The 16,044-nt window shown below is 31.8% G+C and overlaps 1 protein-coding gene across 1 annotated transcript; it reads right to left on the bottom strand.

The window, feature by feature from the left end:
- Nucleotides 1–335: 335 nt before the first annotated feature.
- On the bottom strand, nucleotides 336–13,135 carry LOC139523726 (tyramine beta-hydroxylase-like). The gene is made up of 9 exons (XM_071317973.1): nucleotides 13,029–13,135; nucleotides 10,758–10,953; nucleotides 9,380–9,518; nucleotides 8,827–8,931; nucleotides 7,007–7,186; nucleotides 4,861–5,030; nucleotides 3,954–4,197; nucleotides 3,138–3,234; nucleotides 336–2,746 (listed from the first exon to the last, which is right to left on the bottom strand). The coding sequence occupies exons 1-9, from the start codon at nucleotides 13,034–13,036 to the stop codon at nucleotides 2,059–2,061; spliced, it is 1,827 nt and encodes a 608-aa protein (XP_071174074.1). The 5' UTR covers nucleotides 13,037–13,135; the 3' UTR covers nucleotides 336–2,058.
- Nucleotides 13,136–16,044: the final 2,909 nt, after the last annotated feature.

The following is a 16,044-nucleotide window of genomic DNA, read 5'->3' as shown; positions in this document are numbered from 1 at the left end:
TGAAATTGATGCGACTGTCGAACAAGTGAGAGGTTTAGCGATATAAAACCAGGTTTAATCACCCATTTTCTTCATTCAAAATGCCTGTACCAAGTCAGGAATATGACAGTTGTTGTCCATTCGATTGATGTGTTTGATCATTTGATTTTTCCATTTGATTAGGGACTTTCCGTTTTTAATTTTCCTCGGAGTTCAGAAATTTGATGATTTTACTTTTTTTGGCATTTAAACTTTCAATTGTTGAAATCATCTTTTCGTAACAATTTGTTATTCGAAAGTTACTGGTCAGTCTTTTGTAGACGAAACGCAAGTCTGGCGTAAATACAAAGTTTCAATCCTGGTATCTATGATGAGTGTATTGTAAACTATAAATACATTTGATTAACAATTGACACAAATAACAATATAAGATTCATACAATTGGCCCATGTCCCAGGTGTCATCGGTTTAACGAGAGAAATGATCGTGAATGGATATCTAACGGGGGTCAAGTATTGCGAGACGATCGTACTTGTACAAATAAAATCTCCTGTTACCCCGTTTATATCTTGAGCAAGCGATAATATGGATTGTCTTTATGAGTATCAGTTCATTTTTGGCTCCTCTTCGAGGTCTACGTTTGAACAAAAGTTTCAAGTGCCGGGTGTAAATTACAGGATAATAGCATTATACATAACATGCTTCAATTTATTGAGGATCTTTGCCTATCTAGTTTTTCTCAATACCTATAACAAATATTAATTATCATATAATTTAAGATAATTTGAAAGTCTTCGTAGCATCTGATCTTTCACGATCCTTTTCACGATCTTCAGAAAAGCGGTACGTTATCTTTCACGATCAGAAAAATCAATTTTGTGTAAATATTTCTTTCTTTATCAAATTTCAGATTATGTCTATACAAAATAATTATTTTATCCGAATTTGTGAAAAAAATCATGTTTGTTTACATTTTTTATGGCATTGAAATGTCGAGATGCACTCTGCCTATTGTTGTATTGTAAAAACTATATACTTTTAAAACTGGATATTCTCACATACTAATCATAATGTTGAACCATTTTCACAGACAGTTTTATTTTGTTGTAAATTTGTTTGTGTAATTAAATAAATTACATTATTTAATGACCTTTTATATTTCTTCTCGGTTAAATTTCTTTCACGATCCGTTACCAGAGCTTTCACGATCGTCTCGCAATACTTGACCCCCGTAAGATATTCTTTCACGATCATTGCTCTCGTTAAACCGAATGACACCTGTGATGTTATACATATTACAACAAAATTGACTCAAAACGAAGAAAAGATAAAATGGGATGGATTCGGTGTTAACTTTACCCGGATTAAACGGGAATAAATATCCCAATTTATCTTTAAATCATGTTAAGAAGGTACTTAGGTGAGGTTTTTTGAATAAGTTTCAAATGTTCGGACTCTTCGGTGTTTTTCCATACAATACAAGGTAATTTATTTTGCTCCATAACACCTATTTATCTTTTAACATAAGACTTGATAGCTCATAAAAGGTCATTTGTCAAAATTTGAGCAAATTTTTGATTTTCTTTCTTTTGATTTGAGACCCAAATAATACCTAATATGCAAGTCCGAGGCAGCCTTTTTCCGCCATATTCTTTAAATCAAATATCTCGAAATGGAGCTCCATGTCTTTTTAATATTTTAGCTTATACTTTAACTAATACTCTCCCAGCTTCAATTGTCAATTTTGAATTCTTATTTTATCTTATTTTACATAGATCACCTAAGTACATCCTTAAGAAGAAGAGCTGTGAAAAAAGTCCACTCAACATAGAATATTCTTTACATAAAATTAGTCGATCTTTCTATCTGAACCTATACATAAAGTCCGTGAATCAGTGAATTTAATATAAACTATCAATTAATATTACTAAGTCATATTAGATCCTCATAACAAAGAGAGAGAGAGAGAAAGGGGGAACACCACATTTACTAACTGAATATATATTACGAACAATAGATCTTAAATTGGTAATGTAATGGTAGATTATACATATATACGTAGAAATAAAAATTATAATGTTACATGTTTTTACAAGATGCGACGGCTGCAAAATATTTAATCCACTGAATATTCTGGTTGATAACCGCGTAAGATCTTAAATGTTCATACGTACCATGGCGCATACATGCATGATTCATTTGAGCATCAATAGCTGAGTCACATTGCTCCAAACAACTACCCCATGGTTCGCAATTGTCTACGATAGAATTATAAAACTGCTCGTTTTCTTCCACTGATAAATCGTAAAACATGAAGCAGCGGTTGTGTGTCAACATCGCAGTATGGAAGGCAACTGCAGTGTACCAACCATTATTTTTATTTATTATCAAATCATATACGTCCGGTGCCATGCAGGGATCGTTTCTTATGGACATCTGCGCAGCCATGCAATTGTATGTACCGGCACCAAATATTGGACAATTATTGATATTATTCTGACTTACTTGATTACCAAAATTAAAGAAATCAAATATATTACAACCATCGACGTTTCCTGAATTAATTTCGCATTGGGAAATTCCTTTGAACGAGATACATGTCCACGCGCCTGCTAAATTTGCCACTGGGTAGTAATATAATAAACCAAAGCACATTTCATCAAAGGTTGATTGACCATTTAACGTTGTTCCGGAACGAGATGTTGATTTATATGTACATTTAGTGGTGATACTGTCACCAGGCATAACTTCAATAGCTGGAGAAAACCTAGAAATACACAATTTCATTCTTTGATATAATGATTATTATAGTGATTTACGAAAAAACAATTAATGTTGGTTCACTATGTGTTAATTACTTATTTGTTTAAAACAAATGAAATATAAATATGATGAAATAGCTGCGATACCCAATTAAAACCTTCTTTAAACCATAAAATCGGCATGTTTATCCTACCGGAGCACCTGTGTTGTATAGCTCTATTTGGTAATTCTGGTTACCGGGAATGTTGAACATAATTTAGACAAATGTATGTCATATACTCAAGAAAAAGGCATATCAATAGAGGACCGAAGTGCTTGTCCTTCAACTTGATTATTGGTAATAAAGATACCCAGTAAAACAAGCTAGAAAAAATGACTAAATGTTGAATACCTACTCGTGAAGTTGAGGAGAATCATAAACATATATGAGATCATCTGTTAGATCTGCAATCTTTGTCCCGTTCCTATGTAATTGTACTTTCATCTCACTGCCTATGAAAAAGATACAGAAATGATTCAAACAACATATGATTGAAGGAGTAGTTGGATATAGGTCCATTAGACAGCAATCTAACGACTATAATACACAAATGATAACTAAATGGTGAAATGCAGTCTACAGATATTTGCCTATGCAACTTGTATAGCTCACTCGTAACCTTGGACTGTTTTATACGAGTATATAACTAAGTTAGACATATATGATCAGTCATTGAATAGTGAAATTATTTTTCAATAACTTACAGGAACCTGATATTTTGTCAATCAATTTTACATAAAACTCTATTATTTTATATTTATTAAATGATATACCTCGAGAATCACTATAACGGAACCAATATAACTAAACCAGATGCGCATGTGTCTTTTCAGTGTGTTCTTCAAGTCCAAAATGTGTGCAAAATCCAAAACAAAATACAGACGTCGATAAGATGATAGAACAAAAATGATAAAATGATTGACACTTTTTTAAATCGAAACATTAACTATTTATTGTATAAGATTGTAATACCTGTGATGTTCACCTCCTTGTAGTTATTTATTTCGGAGTATATATCGGTTGCTGAATTATTTGTTATTGATTTTCATTTGTTCAAACGTGTCTATGTTTGGGAAATCTTTTTGACAGTTAAAATATACTTAAGTGTTTTGTTCGGGATTATATTCAGTCAATATAAAAAAAAATAATTGAATAATTTAATTTAATTTACCTAAATAATGCATATGATTCAAAGCTGAAAACACATGAATATTTCCTGTGAAGAGCTGATTTGTACAATCGGATGGACATTCGCCTTCCTCTTGGTGGCTCTCAACACCCGATGGTATGTTAAGATAAATCTGACCGGTGATGAAAATTCCAGCGTCATTTGGACGGAGGTTAGGTGTAAAGTATAGTTTCATCCCTGATCCGTCGACAAGGCTGTTCGAAAGAAGCGGGTTTGTCCAGTGTAACTGTAACAATATACAAATGGTATCATATTTAAAGCAAACCGGTATTTTTAAAGATTGGTAAACCTTTATCGGACGTTGAATTGTGGATGAAATGAACAAATATCCCAATACAACTCAAAACTATTACTCATTTGGTGTCATCTGAATTGGCGTAGAAATAAAAACCAATTGATATGCTTGGGAAGGGGATTGAATGTGCATTTACATCTGTTAGTATGCATGCTACTTTTTAAATTTTATTCACGATCGATTTCGGCATATACTGTTGTAGAATATTCAGTGTCATCCTGTCTTGTGCAAGATTATATATTTCAGCTTTAACCAGGCCTGTCATTTAAAAAATTCCACCTTCTATCTGATTTTCTCCATGCTAATGTTGCGTTCAGCCACTCATGGCATTCAGCTTGGAATTGGCATACTTTCTCACATTAATGTTCGAAATCCTTATAAACAGTAATAATTTATTTATTTGTCTAAATTCTTTGGGAAAAAAATTATCCTATCATTATCATAAATCATATATTTACAGGTTTTATAATGTGACAGTTATTATCCATTCGGTTGACGTGTTTGAGCTTTTTATTTTGCCTTTTGAATCCGGACTTTCCGTTTTGAATGTTCCCCGCAGTTCAATATTTTTTTGTAATTTTACTATATACATACTTGTATAGCGCCTTGTGTATACTTGTTTGGTCCAATTCTGATTCCAGCTTCATCAGGCAGACAATGACCTGAGAATCCCAAAGACCATACCCCTAATACAATTTGACACGAACTTGATGCTCCCATTCCACATTCATGAGGAACGCCAACTTCATTAGGAGGAACTGTTTCTAAAACATTAAATAATTCACAATGGTCAATGTAAGTACGAAGTGATGTATGCGCTACGTGTTGCATACTCACAATTATTTTATGAAACGCAGCCATGTTTTTACTGTAAATTGTATTGAGTGTCGTGCTCTGTGCACGTAAATGCACCTTTACAACAAAAGGTGTGTAAAAGCTAGTTAGTGTGTGCAGGTTACAACACTTGATTAGTGCTCACTGTTACTATGAATTGCAATTATTGATTCTTCCCAACGGTGAAAGTTAAGATCAGTTTTATTTAGTATTGTGAATTATAAAGTGGCATTTACATCATTGTTTTCTAAACTTAAAAACCACGAAAATTAATCCCAACGAACTTACTTTTGGATACCACGGGTAAACATTTCCTGCACCGTATACGGCACCCGTCGATTTCTTTGTTCAGTTTAGTAATGATTGAACAATTATCAGACGTTTTATTTTTGTTTATCTACTTAACAGAACACGATTTACTGATTTATCGTTCCTGCACGTGCATGAAATACTTGCCGCTACTGTGTGATAAGACCATGACAACATCAACAACAACAAAACAACACGGAAACACAAACAATAAAATTGAGAATGGAAATGGGGAATGTGTCAAACAGACAACAACCCGCCCAAATAAAAAACAACAGCAAAGGGTCACCAACAGGTCTTCAATGTAGCGAGAAATTCCCGCACCCGGAGACGTCCTTCAGCTGGCCCCTAAACAAATATATACTAGTCCAGTGATAATGAACGCCATACTAATTTCCAAATTGTACACAAGAAACTAAAATTAAAATAATACAAGACTAACAAAGGCCAGAGGCTCCTGACTTGGGACAGGCGCAAAAATGCGGCGGGGTTAAACATGTTTGTGAGATCTCAACCCTCCCCCTATACCTCTAACCAATGTAGTAAAGTAAACGCATAACAATATAAGTATATATAATATAAGTCCATAAACGACAACAGAGAAAACTGTCCGAACAAACAAGCCCTATACTAATGAATAGATAGGAAGTCAATTGTTCCAAATAGGTTATATTCCTGCTCTATACGAAACATTCGTCTTTTTAATCTTCCCATGTGTTTGCCATGTGTTATCTTTGCCTTGTTCACAGTTTTTTTTTAACTGTTGATTTTGGGAGTTTTTCCCCATGGAAACTTCCTACAAACATATTGTTATTTCACACATATTTTACTGAATATGAAATGTTTTAATTCTCATAATGTCTGATTTTTATGAATGTAGAATAATTTTCAAAAGAAAAACTATATGAAAGCTGAGTTTGGACATTCTTACAGAAATTTAAAACAACAAGTTCACCTTTAGCATGGTAATGATTATGATATATACCTATACAAACTGATAGACTGAAATTGTTTCAACATCATTAAAGTGGAGTTAAAGTCTTATATTATTGTAAGTATGTTTTATTATATCACCTTGCACTTTCATGACTTGGCTGTGGCTTTCTCAAGCAGTTTGCTTAAGTTTCTGACCAGTTGAACAGTTTGGGTTTATAAAACAAATCGCAATTTGGTCAGAATTTTGAATAAGTTGCAATTGATGGAGAGCAACACTAACAGTCAAGTCACAGTAAACCGGTACATTGGAGACTTCCCGAATATATGAACTATCATTGGTAACTATTTGGATCATTTTCATGTGAAAACAAAAATATGTCAAACTCGCACTATCATTATTATGTTCCGTGGACCGTCAAATTGTTGTCAAAACTCTAATTTGGCATTACAATTAGAAGGCGCATGTCATAAGGAACATGTGGACTAAGTTTCAAGTTCATCAAAAACTACATAGACCAAAAACTGAAGCGGGAAAAACGAACGGACGGTTCACAGACCGAAAAGCATAATATCACTAAGTGTGGCATACAAGACAAACACAACCACAAGCTAATGACTGGTACAAGGTCTCGTATTTTACGTATAGGAATGAAATACATACGCCCAGGCATACACCCCATGATCGTCATATGGTGCAACACATTTGCGTTGTCTATAAATGGTTCATACGCAATCTGGTGAATGTCTTGCCCTTGCGGAAAATCAAATACCATGCACATATATGTTGTTTCCTTAACTGGTACTTGCGTCGGAGGGAGAGAGTAAGTGTAACTGGTAACACCTTCAAAAATAGACAAAATAGGAATTAACAAGAAATTATGTCAATCGTTAAACATATAACAAACACATAATATTACACCGCTTTTTCGCAACTGTTAAATAAACAACGAATGTGATTATTGCCGGGTTTGAAATGGATATGAGGCAAAACGACAGAAGTGATCATAGTTTCTCGCTACATTGAAGACCCTTTGGTGGCCTTCGGCTGTTGTATGCTCTATGGTCGGGTTGTTGTCGCTTTGACACATTCCCCATTTCCTTTCTCATTTTTATATGTGACCTTATACTTCAATTTCCCGGGCAACTTTTATATTGTTGACTTTATTAAAACAATAACCATATCAAGCCTTGTTTAAAATATTGATAATGTACTTCCGTAAAATCTGATCAAAGACATCGTGGAAAATGCAGGTTCGCGGAATTGTTGAATTGTCCGTTCAAAATTCAAAACTGTTTCTTTCGATCTTAACATTTTCGTTTGAAACTAGGGTTGCAGCATACGTTGTATGAAAACTTAAATTATATTTGCTAATGGTGTGCTTGAAACAAGAGATAAATGCTTGACAAATCACTTGCAATCTTCCTGTTTCTACAAACTTCGTACAAATAATTCAAACATTTTAAGACAATGTATTATCATTCTAGAGTAAATGTGCCTGGTCATTTACAACAAAGTACTTCAGTACTGGCATGAACTGGTATTAATCAATTCAATTTTTTAGTTTTAAAGTTTCTCTTTCTTGCAAAGCTCTGATTACTTGCCAGAGGTTAGCTTTACTTTGGTTTTATAAGCTAATCAACGTTTGTAGTTAGTTTTGAACTTTCAAATAAAATTGGTCACGTGCAACAATGAAAAGACACTATTGTCGAAATGCATACTTAATGAAATGAAATTGGTACCGTTATTTTTTATGTTTTTGCCTGAATATACGCCTATATTAGCATTTGGTTGTTATTGTTCTATATGTTTTCATTATGCCATTACGCGAATTTTTCTATTTTTTTTAAATTAAAATTTAAAAAAAAAAGGCATATGATTGAAAAATCAGATGCTACAATAACGAAACTTCAAATCCAAACCACTGTATTTGGATGACAAAACAAAATACCGAAATTTTGAGTCAAAATGTCCAAGTAATTAGCACTTTTACGTTTCACGGCGAGTTTATCATGAATCCCACCTGAAGTTTATTATATTAAAAGGATCGCCACTACATACCCTTTTGTGATGAAGCGGTGTAAAACAACCAAAAATCAAACAATCAATAGTACATTATAAGAGTTTTTTAATGTTTAATGGTATAATATTGTTCTGTTTTCTTATTCCATGTTTCATTCAAGGCATATATTGAATTAGCCGTATTTGGAATTTCGGGTCATCAATGCACTTAAACTTTGTACTTATTTGGCTTTCTAACTTTTTTGATTTGGGCATCACTAATGAGTCTTATGTAGACAAAACGTGCGCCTGGTGTATCGAATTATAGGCCTGGTACCTCTGATAACTATTAAGTTAAAAAAAGGATTTGCGTAACTGCTACTTGCAGTTTTTTTTTTTATCGAGAATAGTACAAAAAGGAAATAATTTCAGTCAGTTTGAAATATTAAAGAAAGTGTTTCTATTGTGAGATATTTACTCACCAGGATCTCGAGTTGCAGGACAGTTAAATTGGATTGATGTACATGATATTGTGAAGTCAGTGTTCGCTTGGTAGCATTGAGGAGCATTAAAAGGATCGCAGATTCCTAAAACAAACTAAAATCAAATGATTACTACAGCTGTAAACAAAAGATATGACACCTTTCGTAATCCTGCAACAGCCGCAGTTTGATACATACAGGCCTTCATTTAAAAATAAATAATGTTATTTCAACCAGCAGTTTGGAGCATTGTTATCAATATTCCAATTTGCCAAACGTAATTTCCATTTATAACCATTTACAAAATTACACTTAGCATTTTCCATTTTACCCAGTCAGGATTCTACTTCGTCAAAAGTGTCTAACTTTATAACCGCATGGACAATATTTCCCTCCTTTCGATAATTAAAATCAACCCTTAAATGTCTGTATTTCATGGTTTTCCACAATCTACAGTGAAAACTATTTAAGACTAAACCCCGATCAACAAGTTATTTATTTCACTGTACTAAAAGTAATGTTTCGTTCCAGATGATTTTTGTTCAATACTTACCGGGGTGAGTGATGTCTATGACCCTCTCCGGTGTAATTCCTTGTCCTGCTACCCAAACACAATTTGGGTCTCCTAATTCATAGCCATTCGTCATTCCATCCCCATCTGAATCCATTTGACACAGAGTTGTGTCCCATACCTTAATTGATTAAATTACTTTATATTTTATTTTACAGAGACCCTTTCCAAAAAGATATCAAATTCAACAGATAATGCACTCATGTTATTATTTTTTGCTTGGTCACGGAAAGTCAATTTCTATTTTTTTTTTTTTTTTTTTTTTTTATGAAATTAAATAAGAATTATGTCTGTCGAAACTCTTTTCTTTGTGTATATAAAATTGATATAAAAAGTAAAACAACCAAAATGCTAAATTCCAATGAAAATTCAAAACGGATCGTTCAATTTAATGACAAAAACAAAAGCTCAAACACATCAAACAAAGGGAAAACAACTGTCTTATTTCTGACTTGTTTATGCAATTCCTTAAGAAGGAAATTGTGGATAATATCTGGTTTTTATAGCTAGCTTAACCTCTCACTTTTATTTCATTCACATAGAATCCATATTGTTTGTTCTAGATAAACTGATTATAGATACTAGAATTGATATTCTTTTATTTCCGCCGGAAGCGCCTTTCGCCAACAAAAGGCTTATCAGTGACGCTCGAATAAAAAAAAAAGTGAAAAGAGCCAAATAAAGTACGTGGTTGAAGAGAAATGCTGAAGTTAATATTTTTTTATAATGTTCAAATATAACATATAGAGCGTTGTTTTTATAACTTATAATTGTGAACTTTTTAAAAACATATTTTCTGACGTTATAATCCTATCAAACTAAATGAGACCCTTATAGTCATTATGCATATGCTAAACGACCTCTCTGATTTTGTCACAACACGTTAATCGCAAATTTTAATGCAACAAATAAAGTACGTCAGGAAATGGTGATGTAACTTTATAACTTTAAAATGAATCTTTTACAGATAAACCTGTTTATTTTAATGATGGCTTTTTTTTACCAAACTGTCCCATGTCACGTGCAACGTAATAAGTATCACTTATGCAGCAGAAACGGCACGTTGTCTCGACCTCACATCTTCTTTCCGGTTTTGGGTACGGTTTGCATTGATCAATCCTTAGTTTCTCTTTAAAGTGTTTTGTGTACGATTGTTTATTTCTGTGCATTTTTTTTTACATTATGTTTCCGTTTTTGTAAGTTTTAAATTGTCAAAAAATATCAAAGGAACATGAGAACTACGGTTTCGTAGCTTTGTATTTGTAACGGTTTTGTGATCTAAATGATTCTATAATTTAGGTTTTATGATTCTGTTTACCAAATTGTGCCCTTATTTTTCGCTTCTGTAAAAATATATTACCATATTGTTAGCAGCAACATCTAAACCAAAAGGATTTCTTGGACCACCACCTTCTTTTTTCAAATGTCCAACGCCTTGCCATTTCATATTCGGTTGACATGGATGGTCAACATTGTTGCCATTTGGAATATTGTTTTGAAAAGATGAATAGCATGCTACTGATGCAATGCACAGGTTTATGACTGCAGAAAGAATCCTTTAATAAACATCCAATATTATTTAATCATAAAAATTAAACAGTCAGGGGCATTACTTAAACAAGTAACAATTAAAATTACCTATACAAGTAATGTTGAAAACGAGGCTAATTTAAATATAACTTATATAAGTTATTTTTCTGAATATTATTTGTATAGGTGTCCAAGAATACAGATTTTACTAGCTTTAAAAAATTTTCACAGTTATCCGGTTATTTTTCCTTTGATATATAAAAACTAATTGTTCAGAAATACTGATTAACTTTCCGACGCACTTATCTTTCATACTGACGCTTCTGGGTCAAAGATTGCTCTCTTGGGACTATTAAATTATCATTTTCCTCTAAAATCTTGAAGGTAGACTGATTTAAATAGATAGATACTTGTGAATTAATTTAGACCTGAAGTTATTTATAATTTGTAACCTAAATCAATTACATATGTGCCTTAGATAAGTGTAATTGCTATTTTTTTCAAAAATGTTTAAAATAACTTATTCAAGTAATATTTTTGTCATTATTTTCAAAGTAACCCTTAATCTCTATACTCCTTTCAAATCTGATAAATTCTTTATTTTATGATATAAAATGTTGTTTAAAATCATGAAAATTACATTAAGTCTATGTTTCTATTGAAAATTAAAATAACTCTATTAAGTAATTTTATTATTTTTAAAATAAAAAATTACTTATATAAGTAATTAAAAAAAATAATTTGTTTAAGTAACGCCCCTGACTGTTAAACGGACAAAACTACATAATAGTGAACCAAACTAAATTTTCTGAAATTGTAAATCTGCTTTCCTTAAATAAAAGACTGTTATGACTTTCAATGTTTTTTAGGTTTCTCTTAAAATGGCAAAAAGTTAGATAAGGGAATCAGACCTGACTTTTTTCCTCCAATTTCAATGTTTTGACGTGAATGTTCTTTGTATGTTAGCTCAGATACTCGAATGCCTCTTTTGAGATAACCAGCTTGGGTGTCAAGGTAATTGATTAGAAATCATGTGTGAAGATGGTTGGAGTAGGGTTTCGTGATTTGCTTCGAAATTCACTAACAAAACATTCATTCATAGAAATTTCAAGTCATAAGCAGGTGTTATCATGAATCTCTTTAATCAGCACGAAGTACGTTGCATCTATGTTAATATACAACCAATAAATGAAAATAAATATATCATCAAAAGAGTATAAGGAAGATAGGCATCCTCTTTTCCTAAATACGGCGAGGTGGGGTGGGGGCAGTTGTTTTGTGTATTTGTGTATTTAATCAATTCGTAGGAATTTGTCCTGAACTACCAAATTGCAAGCACCTCGAGGAAAATAAAACGTCGAGTCTTCTTCAAATCAAAAGTTTATTTGGTAGAGCCAAACATCTGATGGATAAATGTATAACATATGGGGTGTATTTACATCACCATATGCATGTAACTATCTCCTGTTAATAAATTGTTTTAATCAATTGATAATGCAATGTAAAATTTAAAAAATGGTGTATATAAGCCTTCAAACATTTGATAATTTCAATTGTTTAGATCAAACGTATGAGACATCGTGAAATCTCATTGAAACCTGTATACAAGCGTGAAATTGTTATCTCCGTCGGAAGACTGCTTTGAATAAAAAATTTGTCATATAATACTTTAAATCAATGTTTCTTATACTTGAATGGCTTAGATTATTATAAAAATGTTTAACTACACGGTTGGTTTTTTTTTTAAATCCTTTTTTTTTTATCTAAATCTTCAAAAATGTACTGCTATTGAATTATTACCTGCCAGTAGATCATTCATTATCAATGTTTTAGCTTCATTTCACAAAATTGAACCATACTGGCTGCTAAAAGCGAATTATTATTTCATTATTTCATTTTCATTTATGATTGAACAATATAATTGTACCTAATTTTTTTTCATATCTCGTAGCTAGTGCCCCTTTAAATGAAACGAGTCAATTAATTAAATGACAATAAAAACATATGTGCGTAAAATATATATATACACATATATATACATGCACAAAAAAATAACTGAAAAGAAGCAGATTTAGAAAACAAGAATCATAAGAAAACTTACCAATGCATTGTTAATGAAATAAACTGAACTATTCAACAAAAACACACAAGCGCATGTTGCATTTAAACAAAACAGAACACTTTAAATACTTCAATTTACCATCGGTGACGGACCAATCAGAAAGATATGTTTTATTTTTTCACGTAAAGCCCTACATTTTACAGTTAACGTCAACGTTATATTTAGATTTAAATCTATTTGGATATACATTTATGACTTTCAAAACAGATCTTTTGATAAACATGCTGTGATGTGCAACGGAGAATAAATTAAATGGTTCCTGTTTAAGCGCAAAGGGGGTCTATCTAACGACGCAATTCATAACATACCGTTTAAATACTTTTATAATAATCGTCATTATCATTTACTGATGTGATGAAACTGTTTCGGCAATAGATTCTGTAGTGGTACGTGTAGAATCCTGTTTAGGCTTTAACATATGGGGTGCATATGATTACTGCAGAAATCAGGTGATTTCATTGAGTATATTTAAGGAATGACTGTAATATTTTTCCTGTCTATGAAAATAACATAAAAACTTCGGTGCACACTGAATAACGCGCATATCGCGTTATTTTACAATGTGCACCACATTTTTTATGTTATTTCGAATAGACAGAAGAAATATTACAGTCATTTCTTATAATTTAATTCTAAATTCCATTTTAAACAGTAGAAAATCATGAAAAAACGTTGATGACGTCACGGTCACATGACTAAATTATGTCTATGGGTTGATAACAAAATGACATCAGCCAATCAGACTACGCGTCACATCCAAAATTGAATTATTTAAAGATGTTTTAGTTACCGCTATGTGTTTGCTCTTTCTCTAAATAATCAGCATGTTGTAATATATGAATAGAAGGGGATATAAAATAAAGCTAACAATCAAACGGCACAAAACATGATTTACAACAAGAAGTTAAGGTAACCCGTTCAACTTTTTTTTTAAAGTCAAAATATAGGACACTTAATAACATCTAAACTTTGCCTGTATTTTTCAACCTATAATGAATAAAGCTTTAACTATGAGAACATATGTTCATTTAAACATACTTAACATTTACACACTGTGTAAATTGTACATAAACTTGAAATTGTAAGGTAGTGGCCAAATCGGTTCTTTAGGTGCACACTAAATTTTCAAAAAAAATCTTGAGGCCTGCTAGATGACTTAATTTGTTTAAAATTGGAATAAATGAATACTGTTACATGTAATGTAGTACAAACTAATATTGATTTTTCAAAAAATGTATTGATTTACGAGTTTCAGTTAATTGCTTGCATCTAAGTGAACGAATATCGAAGGTACAATACAGAAATTGGACAACTATGCCATTGCAACATATTTATGTAACAAAACAACATTAGCTTGTACTGTATTACATGTAATAGTATTCGTCTTTAACAATTTTGATCAAATAAAGTCGTCTCACAGGCCTCCAGATTTTTTAGAAAATTAAGTGTTCACCCGGTTTGGCCACCACATAATATTTTCAAGTTTATTTACAATTTACACAGTGTGTATAGGTTAAGTATGTTTTACTGAACATATGTGCCCATAGTTTATGATTTTATTCATTATAGGTTGAAAATACAGGCAGAGTTAATATGTTTATGAAGTTGTCCTATATTTTGACTTTAGTGGAACCTTAACCTACGGTCCTCAACAATAGGCAATGCAAAATAACAAACTCTATTAAATCTGTGTCTAGCTAGAGTGTAGATAAATTTATTCATCAAGACCAAGCTTTGTGATTTATCATAAATTCCGCCGAACAATATTCCTCAGAAAGATAAAAGATTGATCTTTTTAAAGCATTTTAATTTGCATTGCTGCCAACGGCAACCGCTTCTTTTTTTTTTTGGAGAGGGGAACAATTCTAAAAATGGGTACTAATCTTATCGAAAAGAGGAAGCCTGGAACATCTTTTTAAGTATTTCAGCTGAATAAATAAAGACAACAGTAGTATACCGCTGTTCAAAACTCATAAATCCATGGACAAAAAACAAAATTGGGGTAACAAACTAAAACTGAGGAAAACGTATTAAATATAAGAGAACAACGACACAACATTAAAATGTAACACATACACACAAACACAGAAAAGGATTAAGCATTAGACAAAATCCTTTGAGAATAACGAATATAGCATCAAAACCAAACACATGAATTTGGGATAGATAAGTACCGTGACACGTCTTATAGTAATGTGAATTCACACTCAAAAATACGAGAAAACAAACGGCACAAAGGAAACACAACGTAAAAATGTAACACACACAGAAACGAACTATAATATAACAATGGCCAATAACAATGATAATAACGTATCAAGCAAAAATATTTGATACCATTACATTGCTTCAGATTTAATTGTTTTAATATTTTATCTTTTCTGGATTTACCTTCATCAGGAACGCTCGAGGCCAAACAATTGAAATCCGAAGATGTATAAGTACCGAAACCATTGAAAAGCTATATGTCAAAAATACCAAAAATTAATATAAATTTTAAGAGACAAATTTCTCTCAAAATACGTTTCTCATTTACAGATTTAATTTTTATGTCAAACGTCAACATTATATTTAGTTTCAAAACTATTCTGGTATACATTTAGAATTTTAAATGAATTTAAAAATAATGATTTTGTAGGTGTTCAGTGATGTGCAATGGAGAATAAATTAAACAGTTACTGCTTCAAAGTAAGGCCAATGTTTATATTTAAACAAGCGGTGAAATATTTTTATATTTTAATTTCCTTATAATCCTTGTCATAATTATTTATTTAACTCATGTTATTTTGCTGGTTATTCGGTTGAGTTAGAAAATCGGCTGATAAAATTGTTGCTAATATCTTTAATTTAGTAGTTGTCGATAGATTTTTTGTTTCTTTCAAAAATTCAATCACGATTTTTAAACAGAGAAGAGATAAAAAATATAAGACCAAGATCATATTGCAGAAAGAACATTAATGTAAGACCAAGCTCATATTGCAGAAAGAACACTGAT

This window comes from Mytilus edulis, chromosome 5 (genome assembly GCF_963676685.1).
Source record: "Mytilus edulis chromosome 5, xbMytEdul2.2, whole genome shotgun sequence".
Classification (NCBI taxonomy): domain Eukaryota; kingdom Metazoa; phylum Mollusca; class Bivalvia; order Mytilida; family Mytilidae; genus Mytilus; species Mytilus edulis.
This window is presented reverse-complemented; position numbering and strand designations above follow the sequence as displayed.

What these genes read in the sequence shown, in the direction of transcription:
- LOC139523726 (XM_071317973.1), bottom strand. An exon ending in ATACACAAGGCGCTATACAA is followed by an intron (nt 4,198 to 4,860) that starts GTATGTATATAG and finishes ATATTGTTACAG; the next exon opens with TTACACTGGACAAACCCGCT. An exon ending in GAATCATATGCATTATTTAG is followed by an intron (nt 3,235 to 3,953) that starts GTAAATTAAATT and finishes TCTTTTTCATAG; the next exon opens with GCAGTGAGATGAAAGTACAA.